The 13,451-nt window shown below is 51.5% G+C and overlaps 1 protein-coding gene across 7 annotated transcripts in view; it reads right to left on the reverse strand.

Annotated features, from left to right (window-relative positions):
- usp13 (ubiquitin specific peptidase 13) overlaps positions 1 to 13,451 on the reverse strand; it is a 32,187-nt gene that overhangs the window by 18,294 nt on the left and 442 nt on the right. For 2 of the 7 annotated variants that reach the window (XM_088621516.1, XM_088621492.1), the window contains exons 2-11: positions 9,329 to 9,454; positions 6,936 to 6,996; positions 5,487 to 5,611; positions 3,870 to 4,012; positions 3,035 to 3,219; positions 2,669 to 2,763; positions 2,183 to 2,370; positions 1,725 to 1,796; positions 1,227 to 1,320; positions 484 to 609 (exon numbers count right to left, since the gene is read on the reverse strand). In XM_088621516.1, the coding sequence (XP_088477642.1) occupies positions 484 to 609; positions 1,227 to 1,320; positions 1,725 to 1,796; positions 2,183 to 2,370; positions 2,669 to 2,763; positions 3,035 to 3,219; positions 3,870 to 4,012; positions 5,487 to 5,611; positions 6,936 to 6,996; positions 9,329 to 9,454 (1,215 nt within the window). Of the gene's footprint in view, positions 1 to 483; positions 610 to 1,214; positions 1,321 to 1,724; positions 1,797 to 2,182; positions 2,371 to 2,668; positions 2,764 to 3,034; positions 3,220 to 3,869; positions 4,013 to 5,486; positions 5,612 to 6,935; positions 6,997 to 9,328; positions 9,455 to 13,313; positions 13,395 to 13,451 lie in introns of those variants that run through there. The other 5 variants (XM_088621507.1, XM_088621483.1, XM_088621534.1 and 2 more) reach the window with 4 other exon arrangements.

Raw genomic sequence — 13,451 nt, forward strand, 5'->3', positions numbered from 1 at the left:
TGCTTTGCCACATCATCTGCTTCGTGCAAGATCTAAGTTGCAGTTTTTTTGCAGAGTTAATTTAACACGGGGGGGAAAAAAAACAAGCTACGTTTTTCCGTCTTATCAATTCCCCCATTGCGTCAACCGCCTATTTAATTTAATCGGCTGATGCTTCTATCCCAAGCGACTTCATTTGTACCCGTTTATACGGCTGGGTTGTTAGCTGGTGCCATTCTGATGAAGTGTCTTACTCAAGAGAACAGCGGTTCAGAGCCTCAACCTCCTGACCACACTGCTGCCCCAGGGACTCTGCCCAGTACCAGTGTCATCAGGACGCCGGTTGCATTGGTTACAGATAACAGGTCTTACGAAGGAAGACGAGATCTGCAAGGTCTTTCACTCCACCACACGTCGGACATAAAGAGCCTCTTTCCTCCGTGTCACCCAGCAGGTGTGGCGGGTCTGGCTGCTGGGAGAGGGATGGCGTCGGGCTGTACAGACCTCCACTTGGTTGATCACGTGCAGGAAGAACTCCTGGGCGTCCTGCTGCCTGCTGGAGGAGAACTCCACGTGGCCCCTGCTGACCAGGGCTTTGAACATCCTGGGGGAGATCCCTCGCTGCTGGGGCTGGAACAGGACCCGGGTGTGAGAATCCTCAGCACTGCGAGGCGCGAGCAACACAACATGCAAGACTCAGTCTGCCTCTCTCCGTCTCCCTCGCCCACGCCGAGCGCACAGCTCCGATGCAGTGCCAAGCCTTCAAGCACATCATGATGCCACAGTTATTCAATCCAGCAGTCCAACATACAGGCAATTAAACGTTAGACAGCATATTATCCACGCAGAGGAGTGCGGATGACATGACGCCTAATTACTGAATTCCTTATTACCTGCTCCCCGTCAACAAAACACTCACTGTTGCTGCAATACAAATGTTCCTGTCTGGACTCGATCGCGGTAAACAAACAGCTCCCCGCCACGGTTCCGCGGCCCTGGGTTCAAGGACATGTGCGAGGACACAGTCCTGCTCGGGTGCGCTTGCATCAGGGCCGTGCCCACTCCCGACTCCGCCCCACCGCCCGTGATGTCATCGTCTCCGATGACATCACCTCCTCATTTCTAATTCTCCCCCCTTCCAACTGGGGCAGCAGCCATCTCCTCCATTTCAGTGCAGCCAGAGTCACAGACAAAGCCAGCGCGAGCCCTCACCCACACGTCACGCTGCGGCTCACCCAGACGAATACCTTGCGCTCTTCCTTCATCACCTGTTCAATCAGCTCAGATTTCACTGGAGGCTTGGAGTACTGGCCTGACAGGAGACCGTGTCCCAGCTTGGCCCTGCGCACCAAACACACAATGCGGGGCTTTAGCACAACTCGTGACACCGTCTCTGGTTTACAGCACAGGACCCGGCCTGTAGATGAGCCGAAACTACTCAACATCACGACACGCACCGGCAGGCCACAGGGGATGTGGGAACACAGGGACGAGCATATCTCAAAATGTGGTTTCATTTCTCTCCAAAGGATCCTGCCTTCTGCTGTGACCCCTTTGTACCCAATAGGATCACGCAGGGCCGAATGCCGCCACCAACCGCAGAGGGGAGGTTCTGGGAGGGATGAACACCAATCGCCTCCTTTGAGGTGGAGCTCGTTCTAATATGGCACCACTCGGTAAAATGCCATACCCCGTTAATTCTATTGCAATCAATTGTGCGTATCCCATCTCATGCAAAAACTTACATCTGTGTGCTGAAGTCCTGCGTGGGGTCCAGGGGCGAGTAGTCAAATATCCTCTGAATGTTTCCCACAAACCTGCAGATCCAGAGGTGCAGAGAGCAGTGTGAATCTAGCTTACATGGGGCATTTCTAGACGCATGCAATCCAGTCGCAACCCATTACACTTAACCAAACCCTGAGCTGTCATTCTAATTACAATCTCCACGCCAGCACTGCGCTCCTCAACCCTAAAGATCAGAGCGCCACGTCTCAAGCCAGGGAAGTCTGGAGTCTTAAAGGCATCGAGCCACGTCCACCCAGAGGAGGGACCCTGATGACGATAAACAAGCAGTTCTGGTGCTTCTGCGGCTGGCTGGCCTGCTCAAACCAGATTTACTGTGTGAAGGTTTCAGCAGTGCCACTAATAACAGGAGGCCACCCCCTGTGACGGCAGCGGCGTGCTCCGGCCCAAAGGTACTCACGCCCTCTGGAACTCTGGGATGCTAAAGAGGACCTGCATGGTGGTGCTCAGGTAGCAGCTGCTGCCCAAGTTCTTGATGCCCGTGTAGCCAGACCCATACACGGGCTTCAGCTTCAAGCCCGACTCCTGGATCACTTCCCACTCGCTGATCCGCGGCTTCGCCTTGCTGTCCGGGAGGCCGTTCTCCGTCTGCAAGGAAGGAGGAGACTTCCTTGTGTTTTACAGGACTTGCAAGACCCCTTTTACCCGTGATGCAAGGAAATAATCTTCAGGGGAAAAAAAAACAGTCCTGCTAAAAGCTCACAAGTATCCGTGAGCTTCAAGATCCCTGTCCTCTGATACCTACAACCAGTCTCTGGTTTCTAATAAGCTGATCTTCAAGGTGCAGCTTGGACACATTTCATGTACTGTATGCACAGCAGGACAGACAGAACGGCATTCGTAACTTCAACCGCTCACCAGAAACTGACGTCAAAGAAAAGCTCACCTTTTGCATCTGAAGCATGTCTATTCCAAAGTGAGCTAAATGTTCTGCTAAGTATGGGTCCAGTACAGCCTCCTCCTCATCGAATGAATACACATCTACAAAGAGAACAGCCACATCTTGGAGCCACAGAGGTCTTGCCCTTTGGAGGGGTAGGAGCAACGTGCTGCACATGCACTAAAAACATGCATGGAGCCCTCTTACAGGCTTATGAAAGTTACTTTTTGCCCCGACGACAGAACAACACAACGAGGTTCTAAGACACCCTTCACACAGACGAGGTGCCTTCAGGCAGCTAGGCTCTGTTCTTCAGAAGCAGACTTTTGCAGAAGCGTGCTAATCTCGGCGGGCCTGTCCTGCCACACTGACCTCCGCCGTCGGGGGTGAGGGTGCCCAGCTTGACGGCCAGCGGGTAGTGGGTTTCGCGGTAGTGCTCCAGCGCGTGGCCGTTGCCCCCGCTGCCATCGAAGAACCACCTCCCACAGTGCACCGCTCCATCCGTGAGGTTGAGCCACAGGTTCTCGCGCAGCTCACACCTGGCGCACTTCCAGCCGCTGGGGGGGGGGGGCAGGTTTACCCCAGCAGCCAGCAGAGAGCAGGGAAAGAGGACAAGACACAGAGTCACTGCAGCCGACAGGCTCTTTACACTGCCTTCACCTTTAATCCTTAAAGCAAAACAATTCTCAAGGTTAAAGCAATATTTATGACTGAAAACAAAGCTGGCTAACAGACAGATCGCATGTAAACAGCCAGAGGCAAAGTATGCACATTGGGCACATCACATCAGGCATGTAGCTTAGTTTACAGAGGACGTGCAGGAAGACGGAAGCTGCAGTCTGTGACTTTCCTACAGTACTGCCCTGGCTTCTCACGAGGGCTCGCCGGCCTCCGGCTCCGGGACACACTTTCATCTGGCGCCAGGCCAGGCAACGTTCCGCGCCCTCCCACTCGTGAGCGCCCAGCGGGCCCCTTCACGAAACCACCCTCCCCCACCGGCTGTTCCAGCGCCCGGACGGGCCCAGGTGCCTCAGGGAGACTGCTTCAGTCAGAAACAGGACGCTGAGGGATTTCAAGAAACTCCTCTTTACGAGGCGTCACCGCGGGCCCCCCCCAGCGCTGCGACTCTGAGCTGGAACAGGGAGCCATGCGTCCCGAGAGCTCTCCCTTTCTCGTCCTGTGGGACGCGTCCGTCCTCTGGAGCTACCTGGGGGGAATCCGGACGCTGTTGTCCAGCTGCTTGAGGTTCCTGGCGTGCCTGGACACCTGGATCTCGTCCTCCCAGGAGTCCGGTTCCTGTTTCCTGTACGGCGACGGGGAGCTGAGCACAGCGTCACAGGCTATCGTCACCTGGAAGGAGACGGAGGAGTCTCATGCAAGGGCATCCTACCGGGAAAGTGCCAGCTAGCCTGGCGTCTGTCACATGTGCCAGACCAGAGGGAACCTGTAACCCTGTCAGTTGCCAGAAAGAGGGTGTTCGCGCCCAGGGACAGTTCTCTCTCTCGCTTTGGTTCTATCCAATAGAAAGCCAACGCCAGCCTCCACCTACGCTGGTAAACCAGCCGAGAACAAGCCCTCGCTGACAACAGCGACCTGGAGCCCCGCCTGCCTGGTGCAACGGGAGGGAAATTAGACCTCAGGTAAGGGCGGCACAGCCGTGCTTCCGCTGGGACTTGAACCCGAGACACCTCCAGCTTTCCTTTGACATGTCTGGGTCAGTAGTGCTCCCTCACTTCATTTGGGGGGGGGGGAAGAGGCTCATGTGTGATTTAATGACCTCCCCCAGGTCTGTCAGTATCACTCGCCGCACTTTGACCGAAAGCAGGAGGAGTGCTCCCAGGAGTCGTCCCAAGAAAACATGCGAACCTGCATTTTAGTATTGCAAATTCCTTGTGTTTATATAGCGCCTTTCATCCCAAAGGTTCCCACACTAGGTCACATGCAGGAGGGACCCACTTCAGCCCCTGAGGAGCAGCCCACCAGGGTGACGCACAGCAGGGGCCGGAGTGAGAAACTGCTGCACCGGCTGAGTTCAGGAGAAACGTTTAGGTCCAGAGTCACTTACAACTCAGGATTCATGCCCAGCGATAATTCTGTGCTCCCACTAGAGGGAGCCACTGGTGTCCCTCTGCCTTGCAGTGTGGCTCACTGCCACCTGGCCTCCAGGGTCAGAATGAGTAGTTGTGCCAAGTCTTGAGTTGAAGTTGAACATAAAAACCATGACACAGAAACTGAACCTTCAGATTTTTTTTTTTAAATAAGAAAGTGTGTGAACCACAGGGCCATATACTATATAATATAACGATTAACTATTAATAACAATAAACCCTAATGGATTTGTACATGCATTGTGGCTGTGTTTGTTTAAGTCTACAGCGTTCCAGCCTTGGTCGCCACTGCTGGGTAGGGTTAGAAAAGGCTCCCTGCAGGGAGACGTGCTGTAGATGTAGAGGTGAGCACTTAGTGATAGCTACATAGACTGTAGCCATCACTAAGGGGTGAAGAAACTGAATCACACCCTGAGGGAGTCGCGGGGATCGACAGGCCAGCCCACCCTGGGCTTCCTCCTCCACAGGGAGGTCCCGTCCACTCTCACTGCTTTTCCATCTACCAGCTGCAAATCCATCCACACGAGGGCGACACTTGACCCAGAACAAGACGCCGCCTTGTTTCTATACAGAAAAGCCAGTGATCTCCCCATGCTCTGCTGGAAGTTGGTGGGTTTCTCCTACATTGCCTTGATAAGTGAACATGCAGCACACTCTGACCTGCAGGGAGCTCTCCGCATGCGCGACAGACAGACGTCATCACCACACTCACTGACCAGCGCTGGCAGCTCCTCAATATTGGGCAAAGGGATCTCGAAGTGGTCTGGGAATATGACAAGTTTGGCCTCGTCCTCGTATTCGTAATCGTCTCCGTTAAAATCGCAGCTGAGGTCTACGTCCTCTTTAAAAAGACAAAAGATGATGAATACATTCAGCCAGGGACACAGGATTGCGCAACGGACAGGACAGGGAAGTAAACAGGGGAGAGGAGCCAGCTGGGAGCCCGCAGCATCTGAACCCTCCCTGCTCAAACCCCAGCCTGAAACCCGAGACCGGCAGCACAGTGCAGCTCTTTGACTGAACACAAGAGGCGCAGGTTTCAACAGGGGGTCCAATGGGCCGGGACACTTTGGAAACACAACCGGCCAGCGAATCCCTTTCTGTCTGTGTTTTGCTGGCGTGCCTGAGGCTCCCGAGCTGCGCCGCTGTGATCAGATCGCAGCTGAAGCTGGGCTGAGTCGCGACTGTGGCACCAGCGGAGCAGCCGGAGGCCTGCGCCTGCTTGCCCGGACATGGCAGGAAGGGGAACGGGATGTGTTTAGCACAGGCACTCGACCGGACACAGATCAGGACGTCTGCGCTCGGTGGGCACATCCAAACAGGGTCCGATCGGCTCTGCGGCGCTGAGTCACCGCCTCTATCGAGAGGGCCAAGTCAGCCGATAGACGCTCCAGATGAACACAGCCTGCGCTTCTGTGGGCTTAGTGATGGGGGGGGCAGGCTGGACACCCAATAGCCTCTCTTCCTCGAGGAAGAAAGGGAGGCTGTGTTGTTAATTTGAGCTGCAGTCAGCAGAGCGGATGCCATCTGGCCCGAGTCGCTCATGTCACCCAACCAAGACCAGCGTGTCAGCTGGGATTGACAGGAGCCAGCAGCTGGGGGGGCGGCAGGGGCCCGGGGACGGCCCACTGTAAACCAACCCCTCTGCCAGGGAGGGAGGGGCCCCGGCTGGGCATGTGTCGCTTTTAGATACAGAACACCTACCAACTAGATACACAAAATAATCGGGCTATATTTAGCCACGAAGCCAAAGGGAAAAGGGGGGCAGTCGTCCCTTAACATGGGAATCCAGCGCTTTGGCACACAGGGGCAGCGAGACGCATCCCGGCCTCTGCCCCACAGAGCCACCTGTTGTGTACAAACAGCCCCAGCGCGCCGCCCTGCCTGCTGCCCCCGGCCCCTCTTCAGATCCCACTCCCCCGGCGGCAGGAGGTCCGGTTCGGGATCCTTTCCCCCACCCGACCTCCTGTTCGGGGCTGTGTGATTGACTCCCGAGTATTACAGGAACGAGAGAACTCTTCTCCAGGCTTCATCGCCCCGTTTGAGCTACCACGGTATTTAAGTTGGAGCACAGACACAGGAGATCTGTGATTCTGGCCCCTCAGCTGCCCTGAAGAGACTGTCTCCCTCAGGTGAGGGTTTAGTGTCTGAAAGGACAATCTTACCTAAAAACACTTTCCCGTTCTGTCTCCGTGGCACCCCGCCTCCCGAGGCTCCTGGGTCTTTCTGTGTCGGGGCAGAACGGAAAGGAAATCAGACCTTCAGAAGACTTTTAAACAGCACAAACTCCTGAAGCCACTTCTGAACTGCTGAACTTGCTGTGGGACGTACAAATACAACAGCTGCAAAGCACCAAGCACAGACCCGAGGGGGCACAGACCCGAGCCGGCACAGACGCTGCCTTATCTGGCTGCTCTGGGCTTTGAAAAGCTGTTGGATCTGCACGTCAGCACCGGGAGCTCAGGCCGGGCCCGCCTGAAGGCACAGGCCTCCTCCGGACTGCCCTTCCAAAGCGTCTGGAAAGATCTGCAGATCCAGGTCGTGGGAAAGGGAAAGACCTCCAACAGGAGGCCAAGCACCACAAAGCACAAGCCGTGTTTGTGCGGGGTTGCACTCGCAAGGCGGCCAGGGCAGTTTAGGACAGCTCTCCTTGCAAGTCGATCCTTGCAAACATGTATATTTATTTTAGAAGTTCACCCGGCTATGAAGAAAATTATCCTTGGTTTCACCTGACTCTTCCATGGATGTGTGACAACAGCCACAGTGAGACTGCGCCTTAGCTCACATTTCCCTTACGAGCCTTACCGCAGCTCAGCCAGTGTATCCAGGTGCAGTGGCAGGCCGTGTGCTGGGTCTAGAGGGGCGTGCAAGGCAAGCCAGTACAGGAGAAACGTGCCAGTTAGCCAAGAAAACATCATCATAAGGCTGACTAAAGGCAGAAAGAGACACTGGCAGCGCCTGCCGGCTTTCATTTCATTGCCTTGGCCATGAGCTCCCTCCAGCCCCCAGTCCCCCAACAGGAAGACACCTGGTGCTTGAACATGCCGACGCCAATACGGACAGCGAAGAAGGCAGTTTCTGTTAGCTGCTCTAGCCCACAAAATGCGAGAGATCGTCGGGTACCACAGGAGAGGCATCTTATGCTTTATGCCTGCTAGTCGCAAGACTTCCTTTAAAAGAAAGCTCTGTACCTCACTATTTGCAAGTCCTGCACACGTTCCTTTTAAGAGTAATCCAATTTCAAACAACCCAATTACGAGCTTATGACTCCTAATGCAGAGCAGATCGAACCATTCCAACTGCTCTACAGTCTTGCGCGTGAAGCCAATACCAGGTACTGAATATTTCACGCGCGCTGCGTTGTTTTCACAGAGAAAGGCGCGTGGAGGCGAGAGTCTTTTGCGTCTTAGACTAACTGGCCACAATATCCGCTGTCAATCGAACAGACTCTTTTGGCGGCTGAAAAGGCCTGACTGGGCCTGAGCGGTTTCGAGGAGATGGAGACAGACGGTCATCTCCTTCTCTGGGCAGAACTCCTGCTGGACAAGGGCAGGGCACGATGCGTGCCGGACCTCCGCTGAAAGTAACCCTGCCTCAGGAACAGGCAGGGGCTGGGCTGGAAACGTTTCCCGGGGCTCACCACGTCTGGGTCGAGCCATCTCTGTTGCAAGCTGAGGCCCAGCCCGTCATCGAGGGGGATCCGAATATCTGGTCCACTTAGAGCACCAGCTTCCCTGCCACGCCACAGCAAGGGACTGTAGCGCCCAATGTTGACCTCAGAGCCCGGACTGCTGCACCTGGGCGAAGCGTGGGGCCAGACGTCTCCCGGGACATCCCACACCCATCCTACCCCCTCCGAACGGGAAAGAGGCTCCAACGTCCCCCAGTTTTAGAAATATCCCCCAAAAATGACTAAAATATTAACAAACACTAAAAATGAAGACAAACACTGGCTTGAAATGCAATCGCCGCAGCTCCAGATGTAACGTGTTTTATGTTACGACTCTCCCAAAATAAGCTCCCGGTGACCTGAGCAGAACTGAGGTCGCACCAAGGAGACAACGGAATATTCCATTTCTTGCGGGAGAATGGATACTTTGAATTGAGCAACATCTATACATCCCGTGCTGAATGTGTGAAGGTGCTTACCGTCTTTCTGAAACGGCACAGACGTAATCGATTTTATGAAGAGATTGGACAGAAAACGCTAAAAAACTAATCTAGGACACCCCCTGTTTTTCCCCCATGATGGACTTGTCTTCTGTGTAAAGTGCCAAATCGGTTTTCCATGTACTGACAGCCTATCCTAGACCACCACCTGCACAGTCACACAGGGTTACTGGGGGACAAACACTGGGCCCCACGACACCATCTGGAAGCACATCAATTAACCCGGATGACAGCAATCAACTTTTTCTTAGACAACAGCAAAAGCTGTCCAGTCATAGCTGCTTTGTATTTATGCAGAAGTATAAATACTAAATAAAATTTATTTATTTTAATTAATTAAAATTAAAATGAGTACAACAGAAAAATGGTTTTGTTTTCCCCTTCTTACCTCTTTGATCGTGCGCTTCAGATGCATGTACACACACTGCCCGGTTTTGCGATAATGCCTCTCGACGTGTTCCCTGCCAAAGCCCAGAAATGTGTTCATGCACACATACAGGCCTCCTTCAGACTCCTAGAGGGAAAAACAGGAACAGACCCACTGTCATGCTTTTTTACTTTCTGTACGACACATTTTTAACTGAAATACTTAGGTTTAAAAAATTGTCGCTGGATTGTCTGACAGATGTGACGGTCCTGGACTGGTGTGATGACTCTCCGTCATTCAGGATGACCCTCAGAGCCCATTTCCCGGTTCCTCTGCGCTAATCGAAGCCGAATCTCATTCTTCTCTCACAGATGGGTGTCAGACAGCCGATCTCATCACTCAAAAAGGGCACGAACGTATCTGTCATGTTCCTGAATTAGTTAAAATCACGTCTATTTATATAAACTCTCAATCAAATCATTCTGTCACTTTTACTCAAAAACTGAAAACTGGACACCTGGCAATATTGTGAAATTAAATCACTTGAGCTCAGAACTTCATTATCCTGAGGAGCAATACAACTCAAACAATCAGCAAACTGCTCTTTATTGAACTTGCACGTGGCATTACGCTTGTGCCCAACAAACTCCAGGATTTTGTCGGATTGTTGTGTTTCCCACTGTGTGTCAGTATACGTCACACAGAGCAGCACAAGCCAGAGGAAAATCACACCATGGAGTAATCGCCATAATATGGATTTCACACTGAAAAGCTCAAGCGTCTCCGTTCTCCTCTGTTGCTCAAAGATAGGCTGAATTCGGTTTGCTCCCCTCCCTGGAGTGTTTGTGGCTACGGTTGGGGTTCCTGGCCACCAGAGTCACAGCAGCTGACATCACTGGGCTATTGCAGCACATGGCTGACACCTGAGAGCTGGTACACAAGCCTGAGCTACCCAGGCCACCAGGCCAGACCCTGGATGGGCTGTCTCACGCCACAGGAGAGCAGGGGAGGAACCCGCAGGGACCGGCACTGTGCTGAGCCCAGCTCGGGGTCTCAGCCCGCCCGTCCGCCATGCCAGCGTGGGCCCGGCTTTCTTCCGTTAGCCCCTGCCCCTCTTCAGATACCCTCCATCCAGTGGAAAACCGCAGAGCAGCGGCGCAGCGATGGCCTGAGACGGTAGAGCAGCCATGACTGTACAGACTGTGACGCTCTCGCCCGGCTCCCTCTGTCTTCCGGGAGACAAGCGAATCGGGGGATTTCACCGCTACTTTCCGTACAAGTCAGAAAACACGGCCCGTGCTCGTTCAGCGAGCAGGTTCAGCTCATAGTGCAACGTGCTTTGAAGTAGATTTCGAAAACCCTACTGGTTAAATCCAGAGCAAAAGTTTACAATCCCCAGAAAGCAGACTTCGAAGGGGGCAGGTCGAGAGAAGTAAAACGGGCGAAGACACGAAGCCGGTGGAGAGCGCGTGGCAAGAGCCGAGAGAGATTCTGCTTCAAGCACAGAACTCAATCTCTCCCGGAACTGGATAAAGAGCCAAAAAATGACATCCCATCCCAAAAGATTCAACACATGGCTTAGAAAAATAAAGGAAAAGAATGTGCTCTGAGAAACAATTAAAAAAACAACAGGATCTAGCTAAAGTAAGGCAGCACAATCAATTGCAAACACATGGGTAAAAGGATATTAGAAAGGCCAAGAGAGAATTGAAAAGAATATTCTAATGGAAGCTAAAAAGTAAAAGGTGAATAAAGAGCTCCTTCGGTGTTACAGCAGGTAAAGAAATGTCAAGAATGAAGTAAAATATACCCGAGACAATAATAGGAAACTTCTAGACAGGGGCTGATGTAATTTAATTTCTATCCCTTTATTATATTCTGTTGATGCATATTGTTGCACATAACCTGTTACCTTTTTGTTGTTTTGCACATTGCCTGTTGTTGTTTTTTTGCACATCGTCTGTTATTGTTTTTTGCACACTGCCTGTTGTCTCTGTCTTTCTTTTGCTACACAATTGTATTGTTGTTGTTGTTGTTGTTGTTGTTTTTCTCTTTGTACTACTTATGTCCGAGAGCTAGCTAAATAGCATTTCGTTATACCATATACCATGTATATGAGTGTAATGACAATAAACTTGAAACTTGAACTTGAAACTTGATGTACTAAATGAGCATTTCATTCAAGTATTCACTGAAGAAGACGTCGACAACAGGCCTCAGGCAGCGGAAGGACAAAGGTCTGTACTGCAGCGTAGCACACATCCCTCAGAGGGTGACAAACACTGACTCGATGAAATTACTGACCACCACACCCAGCACCCGGCACATGAAACGTTACGGAAATGGTTTCAGAACGAAAGGAGAGGATCACCTGTCTAGAAATCAGATTCTAGTAAACAGTCAACACAGATTTATAAGAAAGACCAACTGTTTAGTTTGGCACTTAACCTCCTGGAATCTGGAACCTGTCTCGCCTCTGTCTCTTCATCAGCAGCTTAAGGCCACTGAGAAGCGGAGACGTCGGTGTTGTCAAACCTTAATTCAATCAATTCAGCCATTTTCCATGTAGCAGAGCTACAGCCATTTCTAACTTCAATATCAGAGTGGGGAAACACACAGTTCCACTCAGGTGCACCCATTCAGGTTTCACTGGTCACTTTTCAAGATGTCTGCTGGGTTGACTTCATCGATAATTTTTCAGATGGACGATGAATGAAAACTCATAACACTTAGCTCAGAGTCAGCTGACATGCAAAGAAACTTTGCTGAGTTAGACAGTAAATGTGCCTCATTCTGCAGAGGAATATGTATCAGAGATTTAAGTGCCTAAATCATTCTAGAAATAAAACAGTCCTCCTGTAATAAAACAGAAAAGTGTGCCTGACCAACTCTTTTCCAGAGGGCTAGATGAGCGCATGGACACGTTGTGGCTACAAGACATCTGTTCCAGCCCACTGTGAATGTTTTTATCTCAGCAAAACCCAAGAAACACCTGTCATTTAAAAAGAACCAGGAGCACCTGCTCAATCCTACAATAGAAACCACAACATACATTTAAAAAAACAGCAACTCAGGTGTGAAGCCCTCAGCAGATTACCACAGGATTTACAGCCCACAGTAATGTGCGTTTCAGTATAAATCCCTCCTGGTAACCAAGACAAGGCCGGACAGGAGAAGTTATCGAATTAACTACACCATACATCCGAAATCATCTTAATTTATTCTAATGTGTCCTAGTCTCCTGTGGTAGAAAAGACTTGCGAGTTTTTTTTAAAGTTTCTTTTGTAAAGGAAACAACATCGCAATAGTTTTTTTTTTCTCCTTTCTGTCCCTGGTGGCGATAGGCTGGACGAGCTGGACGAGACCCCAGGGTTAATGGAGTTGGGTGGGCGACACATGAGCCATTTGAAAAAGAGATTAAAAATAGCCCAGGCTTTCCAGCCGACATGAGGAGTACCTGACAGCTGAGTCACCTTTAAATCTGCCCCAGCTTATAAAATAATACGTAGAAAGTTAGGGCAACGTCCTTAAAAACACAAGAAACTGAACTGACTTATATAAAGTGTTGGTTTTGGTTAATATTCCCCAACACGTGGTTCCTGAAGGTTAAATCTTGCTCCTCCCTTGCTCCTTTGGAAATGCTGTCCCTTTCAGCGTTCATGTTCAGCGTGACATTTTGCAACAAAAGGTGACATTACACCGCTGTATACTGAAGAACTAGACCACATGCCTTGTTTCGCGTCTAAGAGCAGGCGAACGTGGGTTTCGCCAGCCCAGACACGAAACGGGCACGTCTTTGGGGCTCCCTCACTCCAGGAAAATTTGAGCCCAGAAGAAGCGCTGCGGATGACCCGTTTTCGAAAAACGTTCAATCTTTACGAGCAGGGCGCTGTCAAATCACAAATCACAAAGCAAAAACAAAACCGACTCGGGGAAGCTGTCTGCGCCTCTCTAAAACATAAAAAAACGCATTATAGTCTGCATGCGTGAAGTTACAGATCCCTACCGCATTCCGGCGGCAGTGCTGAAAAACCCTCTCTCTCTCTCTCCGCGGAGGAAGTTTGGACTCAAAGCTGAGCCCGCACTCGAAAACCAAAGACTGTTAGGGGGTGGGATAACCGAGAATCGCACAACCGCCGTCTTA

The sequence above is a fragment of the Lepisosteus platostomus genome, chromosome 2 (assembly GCF_059453375.1).
Source record: "Lepisosteus platostomus isolate fLepPlt1 chromosome 2, fLepPlt1.hap1, whole genome shotgun sequence".
In the NCBI taxonomy this organism is placed as follows: Eukaryota; Metazoa; Chordata; class Actinopteri; order Semionotiformes; family Lepisosteidae; genus Lepisosteus; species Lepisosteus platostomus.